Source organism: Aquarana catesbeiana, linkage group LG04, assembly GCF_042186555.1.
Source record: "Aquarana catesbeiana isolate 2022-GZ linkage group LG04, ASM4218655v1, whole genome shotgun sequence".
Classification (NCBI taxonomy): Eukaryota; Metazoa; Chordata; class Amphibia; order Anura; family Ranidae; genus Aquarana; species Aquarana catesbeiana.
In genome coordinates this window covers 583,047,591-583,072,801 of record NC_133327.1, presented here as the reverse complement: position 1 = coordinate 583,072,801, position 25,211 = coordinate 583,047,591, and the positions used below count along the sequence as shown (strand labels likewise).

The window sequence follows — 25,211 nt, the reverse complement described above, 5'->3', positions numbered from 1 at the left end:
GGATAAAGTGATGAAAACTTTTTTGAGGAAAAAACTGTTTGTCTGGGTGCTCCCACTCAGAATACATAAGCTTTTTTAGCCATAAATGGATAGGAAAAGCATGAACAGTTTGGGGAGGCTTTAATGAACCCAAACCAGAGGCTTTATCGACTGACTCGCTACTGGCAGCAAAAATGTGGAGCGGACCAATTCAGTGAGAGATTGTACCAACAACCTTTCTTGTGAACCTGATCCTTCTGTATTATTTTCTTTGGAAGAGGAGTCACCAGCCTCTTCCTGGTCCCCTGAGAGAAATTCATCATCTCTCGCCCCTTGTTCCTCAGCATGAGGGTCCTGAGTAATGGATGGGGACCTGTTATGCTTAGTCTCACTCTGGGATGCAATTAAAGTGTACATTTTTTGCTCCAAGCCTAAAATGGTTGAAGAAAAAACCTCCTTAGTAATATATACAGGGGCTGCAGCGTTAAGCTCAGCTGCAACACTCATCCCTCCTGATGGCTCACTGTGACCAGCCATATTACTCTCAGGGGAGGATGCCATCTTTTTTGAGATGGTTCTAGGCTTCCGTGTGACTGTAGAAGTCTTTCTAGTGCCCTTTTTGAGGTGTTTCTACCCCCCCTTCCGACCATAGCCCGATGCACAAAGCAGAGGTACTACCAGAAGGAACGCATCCACTGCTTGAGCAATAGTCCAGCCCTGTCGCTGCTATTAATGCTTAGCCTGATGCAGTAGTAAATGTGTCAAAAGGCATGCCTGTGTCACCAAACCTCTTTCATGCCACCTTTGCTCTTGTGTCCCTCCGCAGCTTGCAGCAACAACAAAGGTACCTTTTAAACACTTTTTCCCTCGCTGGACGTTGAAGGAAGCCCCACCGCCTCCCCACCGCCTAGAGCCCCTCTCCTTTCCTTTTAAAAAGAGTCTTTTCTGCGCGAGCGTGGGCTTCCGTTCTTATGGGATCAGTAGTGAGGGGAAGAAAATGGCGAAGGGAGGCCTGGAAGCCGCCGAGTTAGGCGGCGTGCCGTTAGCTTTTTTTTTTGCGCTTCTTCCCTGTGAAGACCTACCGGAGGTCTGCTGCTGGCTGGAGGAAAGGAAAACTGCTTGTTCCAGACACAACATGAGCTCTCTGAGGAAGCGTGAGAAGGTAAGTGCTCTATACAGCCCCCAGTGGCGACACATAGGCATGACAACATTTACCAACTTTAAAGGAGACATTCATAAGAAAATTTCAAAAAAATTTCTTAGAAAACTCCACTTACCTTTCCCGCCGCAGGGTTTTCTGTGATAAAACCAACAGACTCAATCTTCACCCTTCAAGGTGGGTTCCGTTAAACCTTCAGGAGCTGGGGATCCTCTGGGAAACCCACAATCCTGGCCCTGTAATAGCACCACCGCCAGTAAAACTTTATGGCCTTACTACCAAAAGTACTGGATCCAGGGGTCCAGCTCTCTAAAAGAGAAGCGTTTTCAGGCAAAACCTCATTTCTTCAGGTACGAGGCCCGGGTACCATTCAATTTGGCCTAAAAGACACTTTGAATGGATCTGGCTGCATGGCTAGCCCCAGCAAGGGTTGCTCCAGTGGAGCTCAGCACAGCACATCTTTACTTGTGACCAATACCTTAGACACTGGCGAAAAAACTGAGGTACTCCCAGTAGTGGGAGGGGTTATATAGGGAGTGCACTTTTTGTCTTAGGGCATGCCAGTGTCCATCACCTGAAGGTGGCCTATAACCCGCATAGTAACTACTATGGCTCTGTGTCCCGTGATGTATGATAAGAAATAAATCTATAGAAATAGATAAGTATCCTAGCTGCTGCATAGATGTCGCTAAGTATTAATAGATTAATATGATACAGCACTAAATCATATTAATCAAATTGAAATAAAGATAGCAGCACTGTACGATGTTTGTATGAGACTATACAAATCTGACACTAAAAGAGGAATGACAAACATAGAGCATAAGAGAAAATATGTTTTTTGGCTCTATTAGTAATATAAAATGTACTGCAGAAAAAAAATATTTCTGATAGATGACATATACAATGCAATTCAAATGAAGCATTACTCAGTTCCTTTCAAGGCATATATATAAAAACCCTAACAATAAAAGTTGAATGACAGAGACATGATTGATGTTATATAAACATCTACTGCAGAAAAGTAACTATTGTTAGCAGATTGCATATGCAATATTGCTTCAGTTAAAGACGTACAGTATCTCACAAAAGTGAGTACACCCCTCACATTTTTTGTAAATATTTTATTATATCTTTTCATGTGACAACACTGAAGAAATTATACTTTGCTACAATGTAAAGTAGTGAGTGTACAGCTTGTATAACAGTGTAAATTTGCTGTCCCCTCAAAATAACTCAGCACACAGCCATTAATGTTATAAATGGAGACAGTTTAGTACTGTTCCTATTCTTCCCTTTTCTTGCCTATGTGTGTGTGTATATATACAGTACAAAACATATTACAGCGCACACATTCGAGAATGACATTTCCTGCAAGGCTAGTTAAAAACACCTGAACATATTCAAAAAAATACGGGGGTTTGGTCACACTATATGGTCATATAGTGCTAAGCCCACTTACTGCATCAAAGTACCCCGAATTAGTGGGTCCTACCCTAGTAATAGAATGGAAGATCCTGCGTCTCAACCATGGAAGCTGAACTCCTCTATGTAGGAGAACTGAATGGGATTCCTCCCATGCACTGGTGGCCACTAAATAAGAGGTAATGAAAAGGGGGAGGGGTGCTCCAGCCCAAAAAAACCTGATCAGGGTCTATTACAATATACAAAAACATATTTGGGGGACACACCCTAAAATGCGTTTAAATTCAAGATGGTGCTGCTATAAGACCAACAAACAGTACAAAACAGATTACAGCGCACACATTTAAGAATGACATTTCCTGCAAGGCTAGTTAAAAATACCTAAACATATTCTATTTCCCAAAGACAACCTCTGGATATGACGCTGAGCACATGCACTCAACTTCTTTGGTCAGAACCATGGCGAGGCCTGTTCTGGGTGGAACCTGTTCTGTTAAACCGGTGTATGGTATTGGCCACCTTGCTACAGCTCAGTTTCAGGGTCTTGGCAATCTTCTTATAGCCTAGGCCATCTTTATGTAGAGCAACAATTCTTTTTTTCAGATCCTCAGAGAGTTCTTTGCCATGAGGTGCCATGCTGAACTTCCAGTGACCAGTATGATAGAGTGAGAGCGATAACATCAAATTTAATACACCTGCTCCCCATTCACACCTGAGACCTTGTAACACTAATGAGTCACATGACATCGGGGAGGGAAAATGACTAATTGGGCCCAATTTGGACATTTTCACTTAGAGGTGTACTCAATTTTGTTGCCAGCAGTTTAGACATTAATGGCTGTGTGTTATTTTGAGGGGTCAGCAAATGTACACTCTTATACAAGCTGTACACTCACTACTTTACATTGTAGCAAAGTGTCATGTCTTCAGTGTTGTCACATGAAAAGATATAATAAAATATTTACAAAAATGTGAGGGGTGTACTCACTTTTGTGAGATACTGTATATATATATATATATATATATATATATATATATATATATATACATACACACACACACACACACACACACACACACACATAGGCAAGAAAAGGGAAGACTAGGAACAGTACTAAACTGTCTCTATTTATGGCAATTTGTCTGTAGACTGATATATGCCTAAACACTTGTATCCCTTTCCAGCCTTGTGCAGATTGTATGTCTTCAGAGAGCTCCTTTTTGCAAAGCATGACTGATGCTTTTAATGAACGGCAATCTTAAAATTAACATTGCACCAATACCGATACCGGTATCTGTGCCGATACTAAGCATTTGCACTATTACTTGTACTCGTGCAAGTTCTCTGATACTAAAACTAATACGGGCAGTTTGAGACGATACCGGCAGTGTGAGACATGCTGGCAGTGTGAGACGAAACTGGTAGTGTGAGACAATACCGGCAGTGTAAGAAATGCTGGCAGTGTGAAACTATACCGGCAGTGTTAGACAATACTGGCAGTGTGAGACGATGCCGGTAGTGTGAGGCGATACCGGTAGTGTGAGCTGATACTGGTAGTCTGAGCCAATACTGGTAGTGTAAGACGATACTGGTAGTGTAAGATGATACTGGTAGTGTAAGACGATACTGGCAGTGTAAGACGATACTGGCAGTGTAAGACGATACTGGCAGTGTGGGACGATACTGGCAGTGTGGGACGATACTGGCAGTGTGGGACGATACTGGCAGTGTGAAACGATACAGGCAGTGTGAGCCGATACTGGCAGTGTGAGACGATACTGGCAGTGTGAGACGATACTGGCAGTGTGAGCTGATACTGGCAGTGTGAGACGATACCCACAGTGTGAGCTGATACTGGCAGTGTGAGACGACACCGGCAGTGTGAGACGATACCGGCAGTGTGAGCCGATACTGGTAGTGTGAGACAATACCGGCAGTGTGAGCCGATACTGGTAGTGTGAGACGATACCGGCAGTGTGAGATGATACTGGCAGTGTGGGACGATACTGGCAGTGTGAGACGATACTGGCAGTGTGAGATGATACCGGCAGTGTGAGACGATACTGGCAGTGTGGGACGATACTGGCAGTGTGGGACGATACTGGCAGTGTGAGACGATACTGGCAGTGTGGGACGATACTGGCAGTGTGGGACGATACTGGCAGTGTGAGACGATACTGGCAGTGTGGGACGATACTGGCAGTGTGAGACATGTCGGCAGTGTGGGACGATACTGGCAGTGTGAGACATGTCGGCAGTGGGAGACCATACCGGCAGTGTGGGACGATACTGGCAGTGTGAGACATGTCGGCAGTGTGGGACGATACTGGCAGTGTGAGACATGTCGGCAGTGGGAGACCATACCGGCAGTGTGCGATGATCCTGGCAGTGTGGGACGATACTGGCAGTGTGAGACAATACTGGCAGTGTGAGACGATACTGGCAGTGTGAGACGATACCGGCAGTGTGAGCCGATACTGGCAGTGTGAGCCGATACTGGCAGTGTGAGCCGATACTGGTAGTGTGAGACGATACCGGCAGTGTGAGCCGATACTGGTAGTGTGAGACGATACCGGCAGTGTGAGAGACGATACCAGCAATGTGAGATGATACCGGCAGTGTGAGACATGTCGACAGTGTGGAACGATACTGGCAGTATTAGACATGTCGGCAGTGTGGGATGATACTGGCAGTGTGAGACATGTCGGCAGTGGGAGACCATACCGGCAGTGTACGGTGATCCTGGCAGTGTGAGACGATACCGACAGTGTGAAACAATACCAGCAGTGTGAGACGATACCAGCAGTGTGAGACCATACCAGCAGTGTGAAACGATACCAGCAGTGTGAAACGATACCAGCAGTGTGAAACGATACCAGCAGTGTGAAACGATACCGGCAGTGTGAAACGATACCGGCAGTGTGAGACGATACCGGCAGTGTGAGACGATATCGGCAGTGTGAGACGATACTGGCAGTGTGAAACAATACCAGCAGTGTGAGACGATACCAGCAGTGTGAGACGATACCAGCAGTGTGAGAAGTGACATCCGGACTGCAGAAGTTCTATCAACTGTTCTATTGCTATACCACCAGGGCAGAGGCAGTTTAACTGGATGTTATGTGTAATAAATAAATGCATCCAAGGGCAATGATTGATTTTATATATGACTATACCCACTAGGTATCAGCGAGTAATTGAAAAAAGTATCAGCATTTGTACTTGGTCTTAAAAACTGGTAATGGTGCATCCCTACTTAAAATGTTTGAAATAAATGTATAATTCAAAGTAGCTCTAAACCACACCTCCAAACTCATTTCATTAATTAGACTCCAGGTGTACAAAATACTGACTCCAGTCAGCTTTCGTTGAACTAATTAGTCTAGGGGTTCACATACTTTTTCCTCCAGCCCTGTGAATGTTTAATGGGTGTGTTCAATAAGGACACAAGAAATTTGAATTGTTTGTTTGTTTTGTTATCAGCTTAAGCACATTGTCTTTGTCTATTGGTGTGACTTACATGAGGACCAGATCACATTTTACTGTAGAAAACCAGTTAATTACATGGGATTCACATTTTTTTTATGTGATAGACCAACACAAAGTGGCACATAATTGTGAAGTGGAAGGAAAATAATCATGAAGGCCAAGGTACACACCAGACAGGTCAGGTATAAAGTTGTGGAGAAGTTAAAAGCAGGGTTAGGTCATAAAAAAATATCCAAGCTTTAAACATCTCACGGAGCACTGTTTAATCCAACATCCAAAAATGGAAAGAGTATGGCACAACTGCAAACCTACCAAGACATGGCCATCCCCCCAAACTGACAGTCCCGGCAAGGAGAGCATTAATCAGAGAAGCAGCCAAGCGGCCCATGATAGCTCAGGTGGGAGAATCTGTCCACAGGACAACTATTAGTCATGCACTCCATAAATCTGGCCTTTATGGAAAAGTGGCAAGAAGAAAGCCATTGTTGAAAGAAAGCCATAAGAAGCCCCATTTGCAGTTTGCAAGAAGCCATGTGGGGGACACAGCAAACATGTGGAAGAAGGTGCTCTGGTTAGTTGAGACCAAAATTGAACTTTTTGGCCTAAAAGCAAAACGCTATGTATGGCAGAAAACTAACACTGCACATCACCCTGAACACACCATCCCCACTGTGAAACATGGTGGTGGCAGCATCATGTTGTGGGATGCTTTTCTTCAGCAGGGACAGGGAAGCTGGTCAGAGTTGATGGGAAGATGGATGGAGCCAAATACGGGGCAATATTAGAAGAAAGCCTGTTAGAGTCTGCAAAAGAATTGAGACTGGGGCGGAGGTTCACCTTCCAGCAGGACAACAACTCTAAACATGCAGCACAATAGAATGTATTAGATCAAAGCATATTCATGTGTTAGAATGGCCCAGTCATAGTCCAGACCTAATTCCAATTGAGAATCTGTGGCAAGACTTAAAAATTGCTGTTCACAAACACTCTCCATACAATCTGACAGAGCTTGAGCTATTCTGCAAAGAAGAATGGGCAAAAACGTCACTCTCTAGATGTGCAAAGCTGGTAGAGACATCACCAAAAAGACTTGCAGCTGTAATTGTTGCGAAAGATGGTTCTACAAAGTATTGACTCAGGGGGGCTGAATACAAATGCACTCCACACTTTTCAGATACAGTATTTATTTGTAAAAAAAATTGAAAAACCATTTATCATTTTCCTTTCACTTCACAATTATGTGCCACTTTGTGTTGGTCTATCAAATTAAAATCCAAATAAAATGCATTTACGTTTTTGGTTGTAACATGACAAAATGTGGAAAATTTCAAGGGGTATGAATACTTTTTCAAGGCACTGTATATGGTCAGCATTAGTCTATAAAAATTTGACACAATAAAAAGATGAATGATACAAGTAAAGAAGACCAAACAATATGATTTATTACATATAAACTTCTAATACAGAAAAAGTAAATATTTCTAGTAAATTATATATAGAATGCAATCTGAATAAGTTATTTCTCAGCCCATTTAAAAAAAGCAACTATTGTTTGATACATCAATATATTAAATACATCAATAAGTAAAGATAGCAATACTGTATATAATCATTATTAAACTATAAGGTCTGATACAATTGAAGTTGAAAGACAAAAACAGACAATATAATCTATGCTATAAAAACATCTACTATATTTATTTTTCATATTTCTGTCTTTATATATCTAATATATATTCCTAGTAACACATACACATATATATATATATATATATATATATATATATATATATATATATATATATATATATATATTTCCAGTAGATGACATATACAATGTTACATTTCTTTTCTTGGTGAGTTAAGCTTTTGTCCAGCAGATGGCGTTGATAAGCTGACAGCCAGGCTAGGCTGGCAGTGAAGAAGAAGAAAGGGAGAGGGACAGGTCACTTGTGCTGTGTTAGCAGCAGCAGCAGGCAGAGTGTCTTGTGTCTGCTGCAGGCAATGGAACTCTTTTCCAAGTGCCAAGCATTCCCACTGCAGCCCAGAGGAGACAGTCCACATAGGCATGCCGGCAGCAGCATCTGCATGGGCTCATTCCTTCTACTGCAGTAGAGCTCCCTCCACGAGGACATGAGAGCAGCCTGCAGATGCTTTGAAGTAGAGTAATTGCCTCTTCCAAGCTGCCTCTTCTGATCACTATGGTGTTTTCTATTTAGGTTTGGATGGATTTATCTTCTGTCAAGTAAAGAACTCATAGGCACCCCATTTCCCCTGAACACAATGGCTTGGCTCAAGGTTCTAGAAAGGATCTTTGATATTTTGCAAGCTCTAGATGTCACCAAGGGGATTCACTTGTCTTGATTGAGCCCAACATTGTCTTGTTCTTATCAGATTGTAACAGGAGAGCCGATTGCGAGGGTCGTTTGGTACAGGGGAGCCGAGAAGAAACAGCGAAGATGTCCAAGGTTGTTGGGGAAAGTTCGGTGGAAGACCTGGCCAAGGTTTCTGATGAGGAGCTGATGAAGTGGACTAAGGAGGAGCTGATCGTCCGGCTCCGCAGGGCAGAGGCTGACAAGATGAGTGCGATGTTGGATCATAGCAATCTGATCCGGGAGGTGAATAGGAGGCTGCAGCTACATCTGGGGGAGATCAGAGGGCTCAAGGTACGACAGGGACCCTTCTAGTGTCATGTATGCATTCATCTGTGCATTGCCCCTTAGCATCCCCTTGTGCACTCATACAGGACATCTGTGTTTACAGAGAGTTCATACAGATCAATAACAAGCCATCCCGGTAGGTACTAATTAACCCACTTCATGTGATCTTTAATCACTCTGAACACCCCCTCGTTGTTTGTTTATTGACAAGTTTAAGTGATTGTAATGGTGGCCATACATGTAACAATCTGCTTACACACAGAACGAACCTATGAAAACAAGCATACTGTGTCATCGATAGATTTTGAGCAAAACGCAATGATTTCTTTAAAATGTTTCTGATCAGTCTGGAAGGAAAATCTGATTGTAGGAAAGTAGATAGTTTGATATGATCTTTAAATGTATTGTGAATTGAACAATATTTTTAATACACTGATTGTATTTTTCTCCAGAGCAGTAAATCAATTAACAATATGATTGTTTATAAAATTGTTCTGTATATGGCCGTTATAAGGCTAGAACGATTTTTCATTGCACGACTAAGTGATCTTTTAATGAAGATTGCACATAGTCTTGTGAATTTTCAAAATTTTTGCTCATATGATCAATTGCAGTGAGGGGAGTAGAATTTTCCTGTACTTAAAAGGGCCTATTTTATCACTGTTTTCATTAAAGATTCACACAACTTTTCCCCAAGATTCACACATTTTCACAAGAGGTTCAATAAGGAAAAATGTGGAAATTTTGGATAAAAGTTACATAAATCTTGAGTGAAAGTTGTATGAATCTTGGGTGAAAATATTAATAGATACCAAAATCTCTTATGATTATATTTAGGAGTGACTATTCACAATTAATTATTTGTACTAAGAAATTAAAGAGAAACTTCAGCCCCCTTGATTGTGGCTCTGCCCCCCCCCCCGTCCACCAACACCATCAATTTCAATGGTCTGGTGCATGTACAGATGTGTCAAAGGGCTCTGCCCGCCCTTTAGGACCTGGCAGTGCCCTGCAGAGCATCTGTGCATACCATGACTTGTGTCCACCCATGTGCAGGAAAAGAAAACTTGGACCTGCACTCATTCCCTGCACCTTCTATGGAAATCCGCACATGTGCAGCTATGCCAAAGGTCTGTGGCAGGTGCCAAAGCAGTACGCTTAAGCATTTTTGCGCACGCATTTGCAATGTCGTTCTTGCTAAAGGTAAGAGTGCTGAAAAAAAAGAATTTAAAAAGAAAATCCAATTGTGGTATAGGGTGGGAGCTGGACCCACATTGTCTTTTGGGGTGAAGTTCCACTTTTATCGAAAAAAGTCACTTTTACGCTCTGTATCACGAACCATTTGGAATGCTGAGCTGATATCCAAATCCATCACTATGATTACAAGACAGAATTTCTCTGTTCGGGGCATATATCCCTGAACACAGGTACCGCTTGGAGCGGTACACAGCCGTGTACAGAAAGCCGTGTATTTTTCCGTGTCGTTGATTTTTTTACAGGCAAAAGTACCCATGTGTCCCTTATGTCCTTGCACATTTGAATGCCATTAGAAAAATTTTCAAATCTTGGGTGGAAACAGTGATAAATGGAACCTAATAATTTTTAAAGTGAGCAATATATCTCTGATGATTTGAGATGTGATCTAAAGTCACCCATTAAGCTCAAACCCAAGGCAATATAGCCAAGGCAATGGAAAGCATTCCATTTCTCCCAGAGCACTAAGAGTTAAAGGTTTATACTTGCAGCCTCAAATCTCAGCATCTAGGTGACACCGTCTCCATCCCCGACTAATCATTACGTAATGTGTCAGCGGCTGGGGGAAGCTCCATGGGGCTTTCTACCCAAAGCAGATGACGTATTTCGCTGAATCAAAGCCATGTTATCAAAGAGTCAGCCCTGGAAGTGTTGGAGCTGTCAGATGTTCTTGTGAAAACGTAGAACATCATAGAAGGAACACCTTGTAAGGTATCACAGGGCAGGAGACTGGCATTCTTCCTGTTAAATGAACATAGGGAATGTTCTTGAGCATCAAACTGTCATCACTAACCTTTGATGGGGTTTGCTGCAGGTTGGTCCAATCAGATTACTTTCAGAAAGGGGAATGTCAGCCTGGCTGGAGGGGTAGTTTCCTAGATGCTACAGCAATGATGTAATGAGTCACAGTGTAACTGTTTCAGTGCTACACAGTTCACCTTCACTGTGTGCTCTCTTCAAGACTAGATGACAAATTATTCTGCCTTATAGGCAAGTATACTGTATAGAAGTCAGAGCAAAGAGCAACGGTCATCTGCAAAGTGCGGTAACCTAGAGCAAGCTCATTTCACCTTGTTTTATTGTCTATGAGAATAAAAGCTGAAACAACGGGGTTGATTTACTAAAAGCACATAGACTGTGCACTTTGCAAAGTGCAATTGCTCCAGAGCTTAGTAAATTAGCAGAAGCTCTGCAGACTTCCATCATCCAATCACGTGCAAGGTGCGGTAACCTAAAGCAAGCTGATTTCACCTTGTTTTATTGTCTCCAAGAATAAAAGCTGAAGCAATGGGTTTGATTTACTAAAGGTGCACAGACTGTGCACTTTGCAAAGTGCAATTGCTCCAGAGCTTAGTAAATGAGCAGAAGTGCTACTGACCTCCATCATCCAATCATCTGCAAGCAAAAAATGCTGTTTTTTTTTAAATCTTATTTTCCTTGCATGTGATGGGGTTTTTTTTGCTAAGTGAAGCTTTACCTCGTTTACTAAGCTCTGGAGCAATTGTTCTTGTCGAGTGCACAGCCTCTTTGCCTTTAGTAAATCAGCCCCACTGTTTCAACTTTTATTTAACCCCAATATCTCTGGTAAGGATAAGAATATTCTCACTTGGGGGTTAATTTACGATAACTGGAAAGAGCAAAATCTGGTGCAGCTGTGCATGGTAGTCAATCAGCTTCTAACTTCAGCTTTTTCAATTAAGCTTTGCCAAAAAAAATGGAAGCTGATTGGTTTCTACGCAGAGCTGCACCAGGTTTTGCACTCTCCAGTTTTAGTAAATCAACCCCTTGGTTTCACTAAGTTTAAACGCCAACTCCAGGAATTAGTCAAAAGCTGCCCCCTCAGTGGAGCCCACTTACACTGCAAGGGTTAAATGCTTCTTTTGTCAAGAGGGTAGAACAAGAGGCAATGTTACTTACCCCCCTTACTTACTTTCTGGTGCTCTATTTGAAGCTCTGTACCCTTGGCATCATGATATACCATGTAGGGCTAATAACACTACTTTGTACGTGGAGAGGGGGATAAGCAACCACAGCTGTGAGCAGCTGAGAGCAGGCTGCAGTGACCCAGTCACACCACTAGAGGGAGCCTACCGGAGCATGGAATAAGCTAACTATTTCAGCCTATTATGACACCCCTAGACATAACAATTATTTAACCCTTGCAGTGTTGGGGTCCTCATTGTAAGGGTATTTTTTTTTTTGCTCCTGGAGTTTGATTGTAGGGCAAGTGGGGTTCAAGCCAAACATCTTTTATCTTACGCTGGTTTATTCTACCACTTTAGTTGTATAGAGACAAATACTGTGGATCCAGTTTGCGGTTTTTTTTTTTTTTTTTTTGTATGCATTTGCAGAGGTATCTACCATACTGCAGAACCTTTTGTATTTGTAAGGATTTTGCATATATTCTAATTTTTAGAAGTTCTGCTTTCACTGATTACATACATAGATATATTATCATCATATCATCTATCTATCTATCTATCTATCTATCTATCTACTGTGTGTGTGTATATATATATATATATATATATATATATATATATATATATATATATATATATATATATATATATATATATATATATATATATACATACATACATACATATACAGCCCCTTTGTTGTTCTGAAAATAAGACTTATTACTGGAAACGTAGAGAAAAGCTGTAGTATGCGAATATAAATTCTCCATACAATTGTCTTGGTCTCTTCTGCCCAAGGATGCCATTTCACACCTCCACTTCTCAAAGAGAACAGCATAAAATTGAGCAGATAAGTATGGAGGAAGGGCAGATTTAATATCTTTTTACAATACTCTGTAGGTCATGGTTCACTTAGCGTTCACCACTTATGCAATGATGGATGGCTTCATGTGGTTTTATATTAAGAATATATAGCCCTTGCAGTACGACCTTTGAATTTAAGCCAAGCCATACATAATTACTGGTAGTTGAAGCTGAAGTCAGGGTTTGCTGCCATATCAACTGAAGGTCCTGCTGACCTGGAACATGAAGTCTCTATAGAGAATTGTTAATTACATTAAAACTGAACTGAACTTTCAGTTTAAATCAGCTAAATACACACCAGGTGTGCCAAAACTAAAGATGTTCAACATTTTGCAGTTTCTTTTTTTTCTTTTTAGAAAGCAGCCACAGCTAGAGTAGAAAAGCCTGTATACCGTTGAAGAGAGCAGGTGATTGCCTTAATGTGCTGGGGGGCCATTCAAAATAAGTGTCAACCCATTGCGCCAATGCATGTAGCATGCAATACCGCAGAACAATAATGTGTACTGGCCCCTACAGATGATTTTTTTTTAGAAAGCAGCCACAGCCTGAATAGAAAAGCCTGTTCCCTGCCAGCATGCTGTAGAAAAGGGGTCCAGCTCTAAGCATGGAAGCAGTGGGCTCTCCACTGAGTCAGACCAATAACTTTGCAATCAGGAAAACTCAAGCTGATTGCAGAGCTCTAGTTATGACTCTGCACAGGGTGTATCAGACCTTTACAGAGAGACTGCTGCTTCCAGCTTAAGGTCAAGGGTCCTTCTTTGCAGTTTCTGTCAGGAGACAGGCTGTAGCTGCTCTCTAACAAAAACATTATTTAGGAAAACCTTCTATCGTGATGCACCTGAAATGCAGTTGGTTGATTTTAATTGAAAGTTTAGTTGGGCTGTCAATGTCAAAACATTTTTTTTAAAGGTCAGAACTGATCTATAATTTTGCAGGTTCTGTTCTCAGTTTGAGATAAGTGTTTTCTGGCCTAGCTTGTCAATAACTTGTGGATACTGAAAGGGCAGAAGGCATACTCACTTCAGTCTGTTCTATTAGTTCTCTAAATGAAATGCTTTATGGAGATACTTTTCCCCTATGCTTCTTTCAATCCCATTCACTCGCAAAGCTACAGGAAATACTAGCATCTCTTGGTATCCGGGACCATGTCATGAGTCATAGGGGTTCTGTATGATTTTTAATTTGGCTTGATTGTGCATGGCTCCACCCACATCCACCCAGATCTATTCACAGGATCTGAAATGAAAAAACTATAAGTCCCATTTGTCACAACGGCAGAGGAACTCATGTTTCTCAGTGCATTGATGCTATCGCATTCATAGTTTATTTACTTCTTTCTCCAGCAACATAAAACAAAGTTGGCACATCTGTATGGACCTGGGGCTGGAGAAATAGTCTGTAGAAACATGTGCCCTGCACCCATGATGCACTGATTGTGGTTGCAATGCTTTGCAGGCTCCAATGCAAAACAAAATAATACATGCACATTTTTTTCTTTTTGCAATATGGGTGCATTTATTTTTATTTTTTTACAAAATAGTGGATTATGCCTTTAAATCAGAATAACTTTTTGATCCCAAAGGGAAAACATATATGCATACATACATATATACATACAATGCTCTCCTGTATGCGGTGGCATGCTGGGGAAGCAGGCTTAAGCCTTGCACACACAATGCGATTGTTGGCAGGGGATTGTCTATTGACAGACTGTTGCCCTAAAATCCGACCGTTAGTACACTCCATTTGACAATTGTTGTCCAACTTTCGGCTAACAAATGTTGGATGGCAGGCTAGTAAATTTTCGGCGGACAATGGTCTGTTGTCAGATTTTTGTATGGTCAGTACACAAATCCGTCACACAAGTCAAAAGTACAAACACGCATGCTCCGAATCAATGCTCACCAAACAGTAAATTAGCAGAAGGGGTCCAAAGGGTGGCGCTCAAGAGTTGAAATTCCTTGTAGTAGGTCACTACTTTCGCGTTTGTTGCACAACAATTGTGTACCGTTGGTATGCAAGACAAGATCCCGGCACACGCCCTTTTGACAAAAATTAGACGCTTGGTTGGCCAACAATCGTACCGTGTGTACAAGGCTTTAGGGTGGCCGACATCAACAGACTCAACAAACTGATTCGCAAAGCCAGTGATGTTATTACATTGGAGTTGGAGTCTTTAACAACAGTGTTGGAGAGGAAAATGTTGTTCAAGTTACGTTCAGTCTTAGACAACTCCTCCCACCCACTCCACAATACACTGATCATGCTGCACAGTCCCATCAGTGACAGATTGTTACAACCGCGATGCACCACAGAGCAACACAGGAATTCAATTTTGGCTGTGGCCTTCAAATTATATAATTCTTCTCTGTGAGGGCTACATGTGAAGATTTATTCTGGTTTATGATCAGGATTTTGATGTAGTTTTTTTGTAGTATGTTGGTATTATGTTAATTATTATTTGGGGTAATGCTAGAGAAAGTGTGTACTATTTGCAGTTTGATTTTTTTTTTCGTTATTTTTCAATCTGTGTTATTATTCTATGTTGTATTTTTATAGTATGAATGGTTTATTAGGTTATAGTTTTAATTTGTTTTATTTAGTACTAATTGCAGTTATTTGTAATATTTTGTGTCGTTGTGTCTTGTTCCGTTGTTGTGGTGTTGTTAGTTAAAAAGGCACAAATTTATAATATCATATAGGGTCTGGGATTAAAAGTACCATTTCAGTCTTTGCAGATGACACTAAGCTATGTAGTGGAATAACGTCCTTACAGGATGTCTCCAACTTACAAGCCAACCTCAATGCACTCTTTAATTGGGCAACTATGTGACAAATGAGGTTTAATGTTAATAAGTATAAAGTTATGCACTTGGGGGCTAAGAATATGCATGCATCATATATACTAGGAGGAGAACAACTGGGGGAATGATCTGGGGGTTTTGGTAGTTAAGCTTAATAATAGCATGCAATGCCAAGCTGTGTTTTCCAAAGCAAGAAAATTCCTTTCTTGCATTAAGAGTGGTATGAAGGTATGGACTCCAGAAAGAGAGTCTGCCCCTGTACAATTCATTAGTAAGACCTCATCTGGAATATGCATTTACGTTGTGGGCACCAGTTCTCAAAAAGGATATTGGGGAATGGGAGAAAGTGCAGAGAAGGGCAAAAAATTTGATAAGAAGTATGGAGGAGCTCAGCTAAGAGGAAAGATTAGAGGAACTGTATCAACATGTGCAAATACATAAGTGGTCCATATAGTGAACTTGATGTTTAGTCATTCACTTTAAGGTCATCACAGAGGACAAGGGGCACTCTTTACATTTGGAGGAAAAGAGATTTCATCTCCAAATACGGAAAGGTTTCTTCACAGTAAGAGCTGTGAAAATGTGGAATAGACTCCCTCCAGAGGTGGTTCTGGCCAGCTCAGTAGATTGCTGTGAAAAAGGCCTGGATTTTTTTTCTCTGGATTAACTGTGGGTATAGGATTGTGTATATGGGATTGTATGGTAGTGTGTTTTTTTTTTTTTTATTGGTTGAACTCGATGGGCTTGTGTCTTTTTTCAACTTGACTAATGTAACTATGTAAATTCTGGAAATGTTGCATAGGTAGTTCCGGAGCATTAAAGAGGTTAAGACAGCAAAATGTAACCAGTGAATGGATGTAGGGCCCGAAGGCCGAGGTCAGAGTACAAGATTACACCTAGCACCCTGTGTGAGGGACCAAAAATGTTGATATTGATCTCAATGATAAAGTCATGAGGGGGAGATTGGGGAGGAGGAAATATAACAAGCTCAGTTTTAAACAGATTGAGTTTGAGGAAGTGGTATGACATCCATACTGATATGTTGCTCAGTAAATTTGGTATACATGAAGTGACTGAGGGGGTGATCTGGGTAATAGAGCGATAGATCTGTATGTGTCAGAGTAGAATTGGTATTGCAAACTGTGGGAGGATATCAACTGGCCCAGGGAAGTGGTGTAGAGAGGTGTAGGAATAGGATGGAGACTCGGGGTACCCCAACAGAAAGAGGAAGAGGAGCAGAGAAGATAGAGTTATATGTGACACTGAAGGTGCACTGAAGTAGGTAGGAGGAGATCAAAGAAGGAGCAGAATCATGGGGGCCAAGGGAGTGGAGTCTATTGAGGAGGAGTTGACTGTCTCAAAAGCAGAGTAAAGGTCTAATAGTATGAATATTGAGTAATGGCCGTTGGTTTTCGCAGTTAGTAGGCCATTTGTGAGTTCTAGGGGGGCGGTTTCAGTGGAATTTTATGGGCGGAAGCCAGACTGTATGGAGTCAAGAGGGCTATCAGTGAGGAAGCAACTTGGTTGTGGACAAGGCATTAAAGAAGCTTGGAAGCAAACATGAGCAGAGAGAGAGGTCTTAATTTGTTCAAACAGGTGGGGTTTAGTGAGGGTTTTTTGAGTATGGGGGTACCCAGTGCATGTTTGAGCGGGGAGAGAAACATGCCAATGGAGAGGGAGAAATTGAAGATGTTGGTTAAAGAGTGTAGGATAGAGGAGGAAGGAGGCGGTAGTGGTTGTGAGGGGACAGGGTCCAGGGGAGAGGTGGTGAGGTGGGCCTCAGAAAGGAGTTTGGCAACTTCCTTAGTAGGGATGGGCTTTCTGTTCGAGTCGAACATGAGTTTGACTCGAACATTGGCTGTTCATTCGTTCGCCGAGCAGCAAACAATTTGGGGTGTTCGCGGCAAATTCGAAAAGCCGGGGGACCACCCTTTAAAATTCTATGGGAGAAATCTAAAGTGCTAATTTTAAAGGTTAATATGCAAGTTATTATCATAAAAAGTGTTTGGGGACCTGGGTCCTGCCCTAGGGGACATGTATCAATGCAAAAAAAAGTTTTAAAAACGGCCATTTTTTCGGGAGCAGTGATTTTAATAGTGCTTAAAAGTGAAATAATAAAAGTGAAATATTCCTTTAAATTTCGTACCTGTGGGGTGTCTACAGTATGCTTGTAAAGTAGCTCATGTTTCCTGTGTTTATAACAGTCCGAGAGCAAAATGACAATGGAAAAAAAAGTCATTTAAAAGTGCTAGTGCTAGTGCCAGCTATTAATGAATTGTCGGTCCCGACAATACAAATAAAAGTCATTGAAAGTCATTGAAAATTTTTTTTAAAAAATGCATGGGGGTCCCCCAAAATTCCATTACCAGGCCCTTTAGGTCTGGTATGGATATTAAGGGGAACTCCGCACCAAAATTAAAAAAAAATGGCGTGGGGTTCCCCCCAAAAATCCATACCAGGGTTCAACCTGTCAGGCCGCAGGAAAAGAGGGGGGACAAGAGAGGGCCCCCCTCTCCTGAACCATACCAGGCCACATGCCCTCAACATGAGGAGGATGTCCCCATGTTGATGGGGACAAGGGCCTCATCCCTACAACCCTTGCCCGGTGGTTGTGGGGGTCTGCGGGCGGGGGGCTTATTGGAATCTGGGAGCCCCCTTTAACAAAGGGAACACCAGATCCAGGCCCGACCCCGTATGTGAATTGGTAAGGGGTACATTGTACCCCGACCATTTCACAAAAAGAAAGTGTCAAAATGTTAAAAAACCACAGGAGATGGCTTGGGACAAGTCCTTTATTAAAAATAAAAAAATAAAAAAGAGATTCCAGCAATGTAATCTAATAAATCCATGCTCCTACTCCAGCGATGTAATCCAATTCTCTATCTCCAGCGATGGATGATCTCCAGCCATGGATGATCTCCAGCGACTCCAGCGAGGAACACGCACAGGATCCTGCCACCGGAGGCACCCAGCCAGTGACGCAGTGCTAGCTTGACAGCTCTTATGTACAGTCAGGTCTATAAATATTGGGACATCAACACAATTCTAATCTTTTTGGCTTTATATACCACCACAATGGATTTGAAATGAATCAAACAAAATGTGCTTTAACTGCAGACTTTCAGCTTTAATTTGAGGGTATTTACATCCAAATCAGTGAATGGTGTAGGAATTAGAACAGTTTGTATATGTGCCGCCCACTTTTTCAGGGACCAAAAGTAATGGGACAATTGGCTGCTCAGCTGTTCCATGGCCAGGTGTGTGTTATTCCCTTATTATCCCATTTACAAGGAGCATTTCAAGTGTGCTATTAGCATTTGGAATCTGTTGCTGTCAACTCTCAATATGAGATATTTGTATGTATAGAGCCAAAAAGATTAGAATTGTGTCGATGTCCCAATACTTATGGACCTGACTGTAGCTGAGGGCGGGCCACCCGTCACGTGACCCCATCCCCCTCTGACAAGGGGAAATGCCGGGGTTTCCCAGTGACGTGTATGGGTGACCCCGCCCCCTCTGATGCAACAAGAATCCTGCGTTGCATCAGAGGGAGGCGGGGTCACCCGTACACGTCACTGAGAAACCCTGGAGTTTCCCCTTCTCAGCCACATAAGAGCTGTCAAGCCGCGTCATTGGCTGGGTGCCTCCGGTGGAGGCAGGGTCTTGTGTGTGTTCCTCGCTGGAGTGGCTGGAGATCATCCATCGCTGGAGATCGAGAATTGGATTACATCGCTGGAATCTCTTTTATATTCTTTTATTTTTAATAAAGGACTTGTCCCAAACCGTCTCCTGTGGTTTTTTACTTTCTTTTTGTGAAATGTTAGGGGTACAATGTACCCCTTACCAATTCACATAGAGGGGCGGGATCTGGGTGTCCCCTTTGTTAAAGGGGGCTTCCAGATTCCGATAAGCCCCCCGCCCGCAGACCCCCACAACCACTGGGCAAGGGTTGCGGGGATGAGGCCCTTGTCCCCATCAACATGGGGACATCCTTGCCATGTTGAGGGCATGTGGCCTGGTACGGTTCAGGAGGGGGGGCGCTCTCTTGTCCCTCCCTCTTTTCCTGTGGCCTGCCAGGTTGCGTGCTAAGATAAGGGTCTGGTGTGGATTTTTGGGGGAACCCCACGCCATTTTTTTTATTTTGGTGCGGAGTTCCCCTTAAAATCCATATAGCTTTTTGGGGGGAACCCCACACCATTTTTTTTAAATTTTGGCGCGGAGTTCCCCTTAATATCCATACCAGACCTGAAGGGCCTGGTAATGGAATTTTGGGGTACCCCCACGCATTTTTTTTTTTTTTCAATGACTTTCAGTGACTTTTATGTGTATTGTCGGGACCGACAATTCATTAATAGCCGACACTAGCGCTAGCACTTTTAAATGACTGTTATAAACACGGACTGTTAATAACACAGGAAACATAAGCTACTTTACAGGCATACTATAGACACCCCCCAGATACGAAACTTAAAGTAAAATTTCACTTTTATTGTTTCAATTTAAGCATTATTAAAATCACTGCTCCCGAAAAAACATCAGTTTTTAAACTTTTTTTTGCATTGATACATGTCCCCGGGGGCAGGACCCGGGTCCCCAAACACTTTTTATGACAATAGCTTGCATATTAACCCTTAAAATTAGCACTTTTGATTTTTCATGTTCGTGTCCCAAAGACTAACGGTGTTCGCGTGTTCAAACAAATTTTTTGCCTGTTCGCATGTTCTGGATGCGAACCGAATGGGGGGTGTTTGGCCCATTCCTATTCCTTAGTGGTAACAGAAACAAAGAAGGAAAGTATTGAGTATGGTATTGGACCAGTTCATGGAAAAGTCACCCTGAACTGTATCGATCTTGTTTTTGAAATGATCAGCAATCTCCTGGACAGTAAGTAAGCTAGTGGATGGAGGCAGTGTGTGTGTGTGGTGGGGGTGGGGGGGCAGAAGTAGGGAATTAAGGGCAGAAAAGAGTCAATGATGACTGGATGAGAGGGTTTTGATGAGAGTGGTGTAGTAGGTTTGTTTAGCACAGAGCTTGAAAAATTTGCTTTGAATCTAAGATTTTTAACTAACAAAGTTTTATTTTCAAAGCCAAAACCCCTTCTCTTATGTGGGCTGGCAAAAGCCCAGAAAGTTAATGTTACAAAGGAGGTCTAGTGCTAGAATTATTGTTGTTATTCTGGTGTGTGTGGCAATATGTAACATGTGTATCACAAACAACTTTTCAGGCGTAGAAGGGGAGGAGCGTCCACTCTCCTTTTTTTCCTCTACCTGGCAGCACCCTCTATGCCAGTCCCAGGCCTGCAGATGGGCAAGCGATGCCCGGGATACATAGCGGTGGGGTGGGGGATGGGCTTGACCGCAGCAAGGCTAAATGTTAAAAAAATGCTATCTGCCCAGCACCCAGAACTACATCTACGAGCGTTGGGCGATAGGAATTGTGCATCCCTGTGCCTGGTGCCAACAGTGAATGGGCTGTGGACTGGCGCCAGGATGAAATTTCTAGTTGTCATGGTGGCCTGACGCCTGGGATTTGTCGAGCCTTGGTTTAGTAACATGGAGGCAGGAGTTGTATTTGAGAAGGGCAGGTTTACAGAGGGTGAAGTCTTCCGGGGATTCAGTTTTACGCCACACTCGCTGAAGAGCACAGCTGTGCCTCTTGAGACTTCTGGTGTAATTTGTTTGCCAGGGTTGAAGAAGGCGAGGTATGGTTCTACATGTAGAGAAAGGAGCATGTATGTCCAGGGAGGATGAGAATAAGTTGTTGGAGACAGAAGTGGGCAATCCTAAGCAGGACAGGGGTGTGATTTTGTCATAAAGACAGTAAGTAGAAGAGCGAAGAGGGAAAGTGTTGAGGTGGCGAAGGTTTCTATGGATAACTGTTTGCAGGTTGGAGGCATGGGAAGTAGGAGAAAGGGAAACTGATAAGGTTGTAACATAAAAAATGTGTGCACTTGTGGAGATCTGCGGTTTTCTAGTGTAGAAACACTCGTGTTTCCGCAAGTGTGAAGGAGCCCTAACGTATATCTAAAGCCCAAACTGATGGTCTTTTTTGACCACTATGTCCCATTGGGACACAACTGTGCGTGGGAGGAATCTTCCTAAAGTGAAGGAAATCTCCTCTTAGGGATGGTTCCCCTATATTTCAGTCTTGGTGACAAGGCTAAATTTGTGATTTTCCCTCACTTTCAGTTCTGGCGGAGACTTAAAATCTTCAAAGATGAGTGGAGAAACACTAAAGTCCTTCCCACAGCAGCTCAGCTCCCCTGCCGCCCCCTCATCACTGACTCATTCTTCTACTCTGTAATGTAACGCTGAGTAGGAGATTTGGGTAAGGGGGGGAGCAAAGTCAGCTGAGCTGCTATCAGAGCCAAAGTACTAATTCAGTGCTTCTGCGAGAATTGAGGATAAATTACTTGACAGTGCCTGCAACTTAAGGGGTCAGTGAAGGGTTATTTTGTGATAGCAATACAAACAATAGATATAGTTGACAAACCAATAGGCTTACAGTTGACAAACAGTAGGCTTACTTGAAAAATCTCCTTTGCTGCTGCCTGTTTGCTGGCCATCTTTTTCCATAACTTCCTGGATTCCCTGCATGCTTTATAGTGTCTCCTCTGCTGTTTACTTTGAATTTCTTAAGACTACATATCCCATGGTACCTTTCTGCCTGCACACAGTGATTTCACCTCTAGAGACTCCTCTTCCCAGCACCTTTGTAGTTCAGAAGGCAGGCTCTGTGAAATGTGTGACACAGCAGTACCTACTCATAGGGCATAATGAAAACGTGTCACGGAGTTCAGGGAGGTGTGGAGATCTTCACAAAATAAGTTTACAAACTTCACGATTGTTCAGATTAAAAGAAGTTTAATGAGAGGGGAAAGGAGGAACCAAATATGGCAAAATATTGGCAGAATAAACTTCAGAGTTAAAGATTTTGTAGTCCACCTAAATTTCAGACTGAGCTTCTTGAGGAAAGGAAAAATTATGCCTTCTGTGGCCGCTGAATTCCATCATTTATTTTTCAGAGCACATTATAAATTGGAAAATAGCTTCCAATTGGTTGCTGTAGGCATTTTCTCCATGATTAGGTTTTTTTATGGTTTTAATGTATTGGCAAACTTTCCATTCTTGACAGTTACATTTTTTAGAGCTCTGTATGTAATTTTGTATACTGGATACTATTGGCCAGTTCATATCACAACACTGTGAGGGAAGCCAGTGTTTCCTGCACTTTTCCTTAACATGTTCAAAATGCACTGCCCTTGCGATCTGCAGCGGGTGTCAACTTAACAGCACCCAAAACACGGGTCTCAGGCGCAGTGCTTTTGCTTGCACTGGATCACATGGTACAGCGGTACCTTGTGATCCAGTTGCTGTGCATTTTACAAAGTAGTGCATGCAGTACTTATGGTGCAGTCTGGTGTGACTTTAGCCTATTCAAATCGCGGAAATCGCACTGCGCCCAGATTGCATGTGAATCAGACAGGAGGTTGTCCATCCAAATATGTTTTATATTAGCAATGGCAATGGTATAAAAGACTGCCTAAACATTACCCTCAACAGACCACCAATAGGAAGCCCATCCGCCACATTATCACACATATTCCTTTCCAGACTGGTTGTCAAGCCATAATTGGCACTTGGTTTGATAGAAGTAAATAATTTTAAAGTGCACTTTCTCCAATGTAAGTTACATAAATTAATAGATTAGATAGGGTACATAAAAGGTGCTTATAAATATACTGTAAGTGTGTTACCTTAGAATATAACCTTTTGGCCATCAGACTGTTGAATATATTAAGGAATATCTTTATATATGTTATATCTTTTCTCAGTGGAGTATATTCCTGGTCTCTAGTAATCCGGTTCGGGTGGAATTGTGATTTATGAAGCATCCTTACATGCTTTAGTGACCCTTGTGCCTTCAGGACAATGATATACTGAATGTGTAGACTCTACTGCATTAAATCCCATTACATGGTGTTCCCTCCTGTCTCTCAGTAAACCAAGTATCTGCTTTTCTGCAACAGAAGTTGACAAATGTAAATAAATATATTTCTCCGTGCTTGCAAATTATTTGTTTTCAGTTTGGAAAGATAAACTCCAGGTAAAACAGAAAAAAGTAGTTAACGTGAATAGTTCATACTTAAAGCTGAACTACAAGAAAACTAAAAATGCTCCCTTGCAGTGGGGCTGCCCCTACACTGCAAGGGTTGAATGTTTGTTTAGGTCTAGATAGATATAAAAAACAATTTCACTTACCTGACCCCCTGCTCCTGCAGGCTCCCTAAAGGCTGTAGTGCTAGTCCCTGAAGCTTCTATTCTCCTATGCTCCAGTGGTTGCAGGTCCATTGTTGTCATCAAGTTCAATGCAGAGCTCTTAGCTCTGCTATGAACATCAGGATGCCAAGGGAGAGTCTACTAGCAGAGAATAGGGGAGCAGAGAAGAGTGCCAACTGCCAGGGCAGCATGGATCAGGCAAGTAAAACTGACTTATGTGGCCCTCTAGACCTAGGGTCTCCACACCTTCTTAATAAACGATCAGTTTACTGTCCTTCAGACTTTATGGGGTTAGAATGTGGCAAGTGAGAGCAGAAAATATCCCTGCATCAGTGGAAGTAGACAATGGGGTTGATTTACTAAAGCTGGAGATTGCAGAATCTGGTGCAGCTGTGCACAGGAACCAATCAGCTTCCAGGTTTTTCATCAAACCTTAATTGAACAAGCTGAAGTTAGAAACTGATTGGTTACCACGATCAGCTGCACCAGATTTTGAACTCTCCAGTTTTAGTAAATCAACCCCAATGTCTTAGGCTGTGTAGTGAGTAGGAATACATAAATTATATAACGCCTATGATCAGGAGGAGGAATAGTGTCCCATCATTGGTGTCAGTTAGCAAGTAGTGCCTCATCATTGGTGTCAGAAAGAGGAATAGTGCCCCATCATTGGTGTCAGTGGGGTAATAGTGCTTAATTGTTTACATCAATGGAAGGATTGATGCCCCATCGTTGGTGTCAGTGGAAGGAATAATGCCCCACTCTTGGTGTCAGTGGAGGGAATGGCGACTCATTGTTGGTGTCGGTAAGAGCAATAGTGCCTCATATCAGTGGGAGGAATAGTGTCTCAAGGGCTGGAAAAGAGCAAGAAAAGTGCTGCATGTGCCCCACGAGCTGTAGTTTGAAGGCCACTGCTCTAGACCTAAATGAGCATTTAATCCTTGCAGTGCAGGGGCAGCCCTACTGCAAGGAAATGGGAGCGTTTTTACTCTCCCCAGAGACGGGCTTCAATAGACCTAATGATGGGCATAAAAGTACATATAACTTTCATGCCTAAGCCTTTTTCTGACAGTTGTTCCTTACAAGTTAAAATCTGTATTTTTTGCTAGAAAATTAATTGGAACCCCCAAACATTATATATATATATATATATATATATATATATATATACTGTATATCTATATATATACATATATTTTTTTTTAGCAGAAGCCCTAGAGAATAAAATTGTGATCGTTGCAATAATTTATGTCACACAGTATTTGCGCAGCGGTCTTTCAAATTCACTTTTTTGGGAAAAAAGACACTTTCGTGAATTAAAAAAAAACTAAACAATAAAGTCAGCCCAATTTTTTTGTTTAATGTGAAAGATGATGTT

At 42.1% G+C, this 25,211-nt stretch overlaps 1 protein-coding gene across 1 annotated transcript in view; it reads left to right on the top strand.

Annotated features, from left to right (window-relative positions):
* The first annotated feature begins 7,956 nt into the window (after positions 1–7,956).
* CCDC85A (coiled-coil domain containing 85A) overlaps positions 7,957–25,211 on the top strand; it is a 515,925-nt gene continuing 498,670 nt past the window's right edge. Inside the window, exon 1 of the mRNA XM_073628119.1 lies at positions 7,957–8,719. Within this exon, the coding sequence (XP_073484220.1) occupies positions 8,513–8,719 (207 nt within the window). The 5' untranslated portion in view covers positions 7,957–8,512. The remainder of the gene's footprint in view (positions 8,720–25,211) is intronic.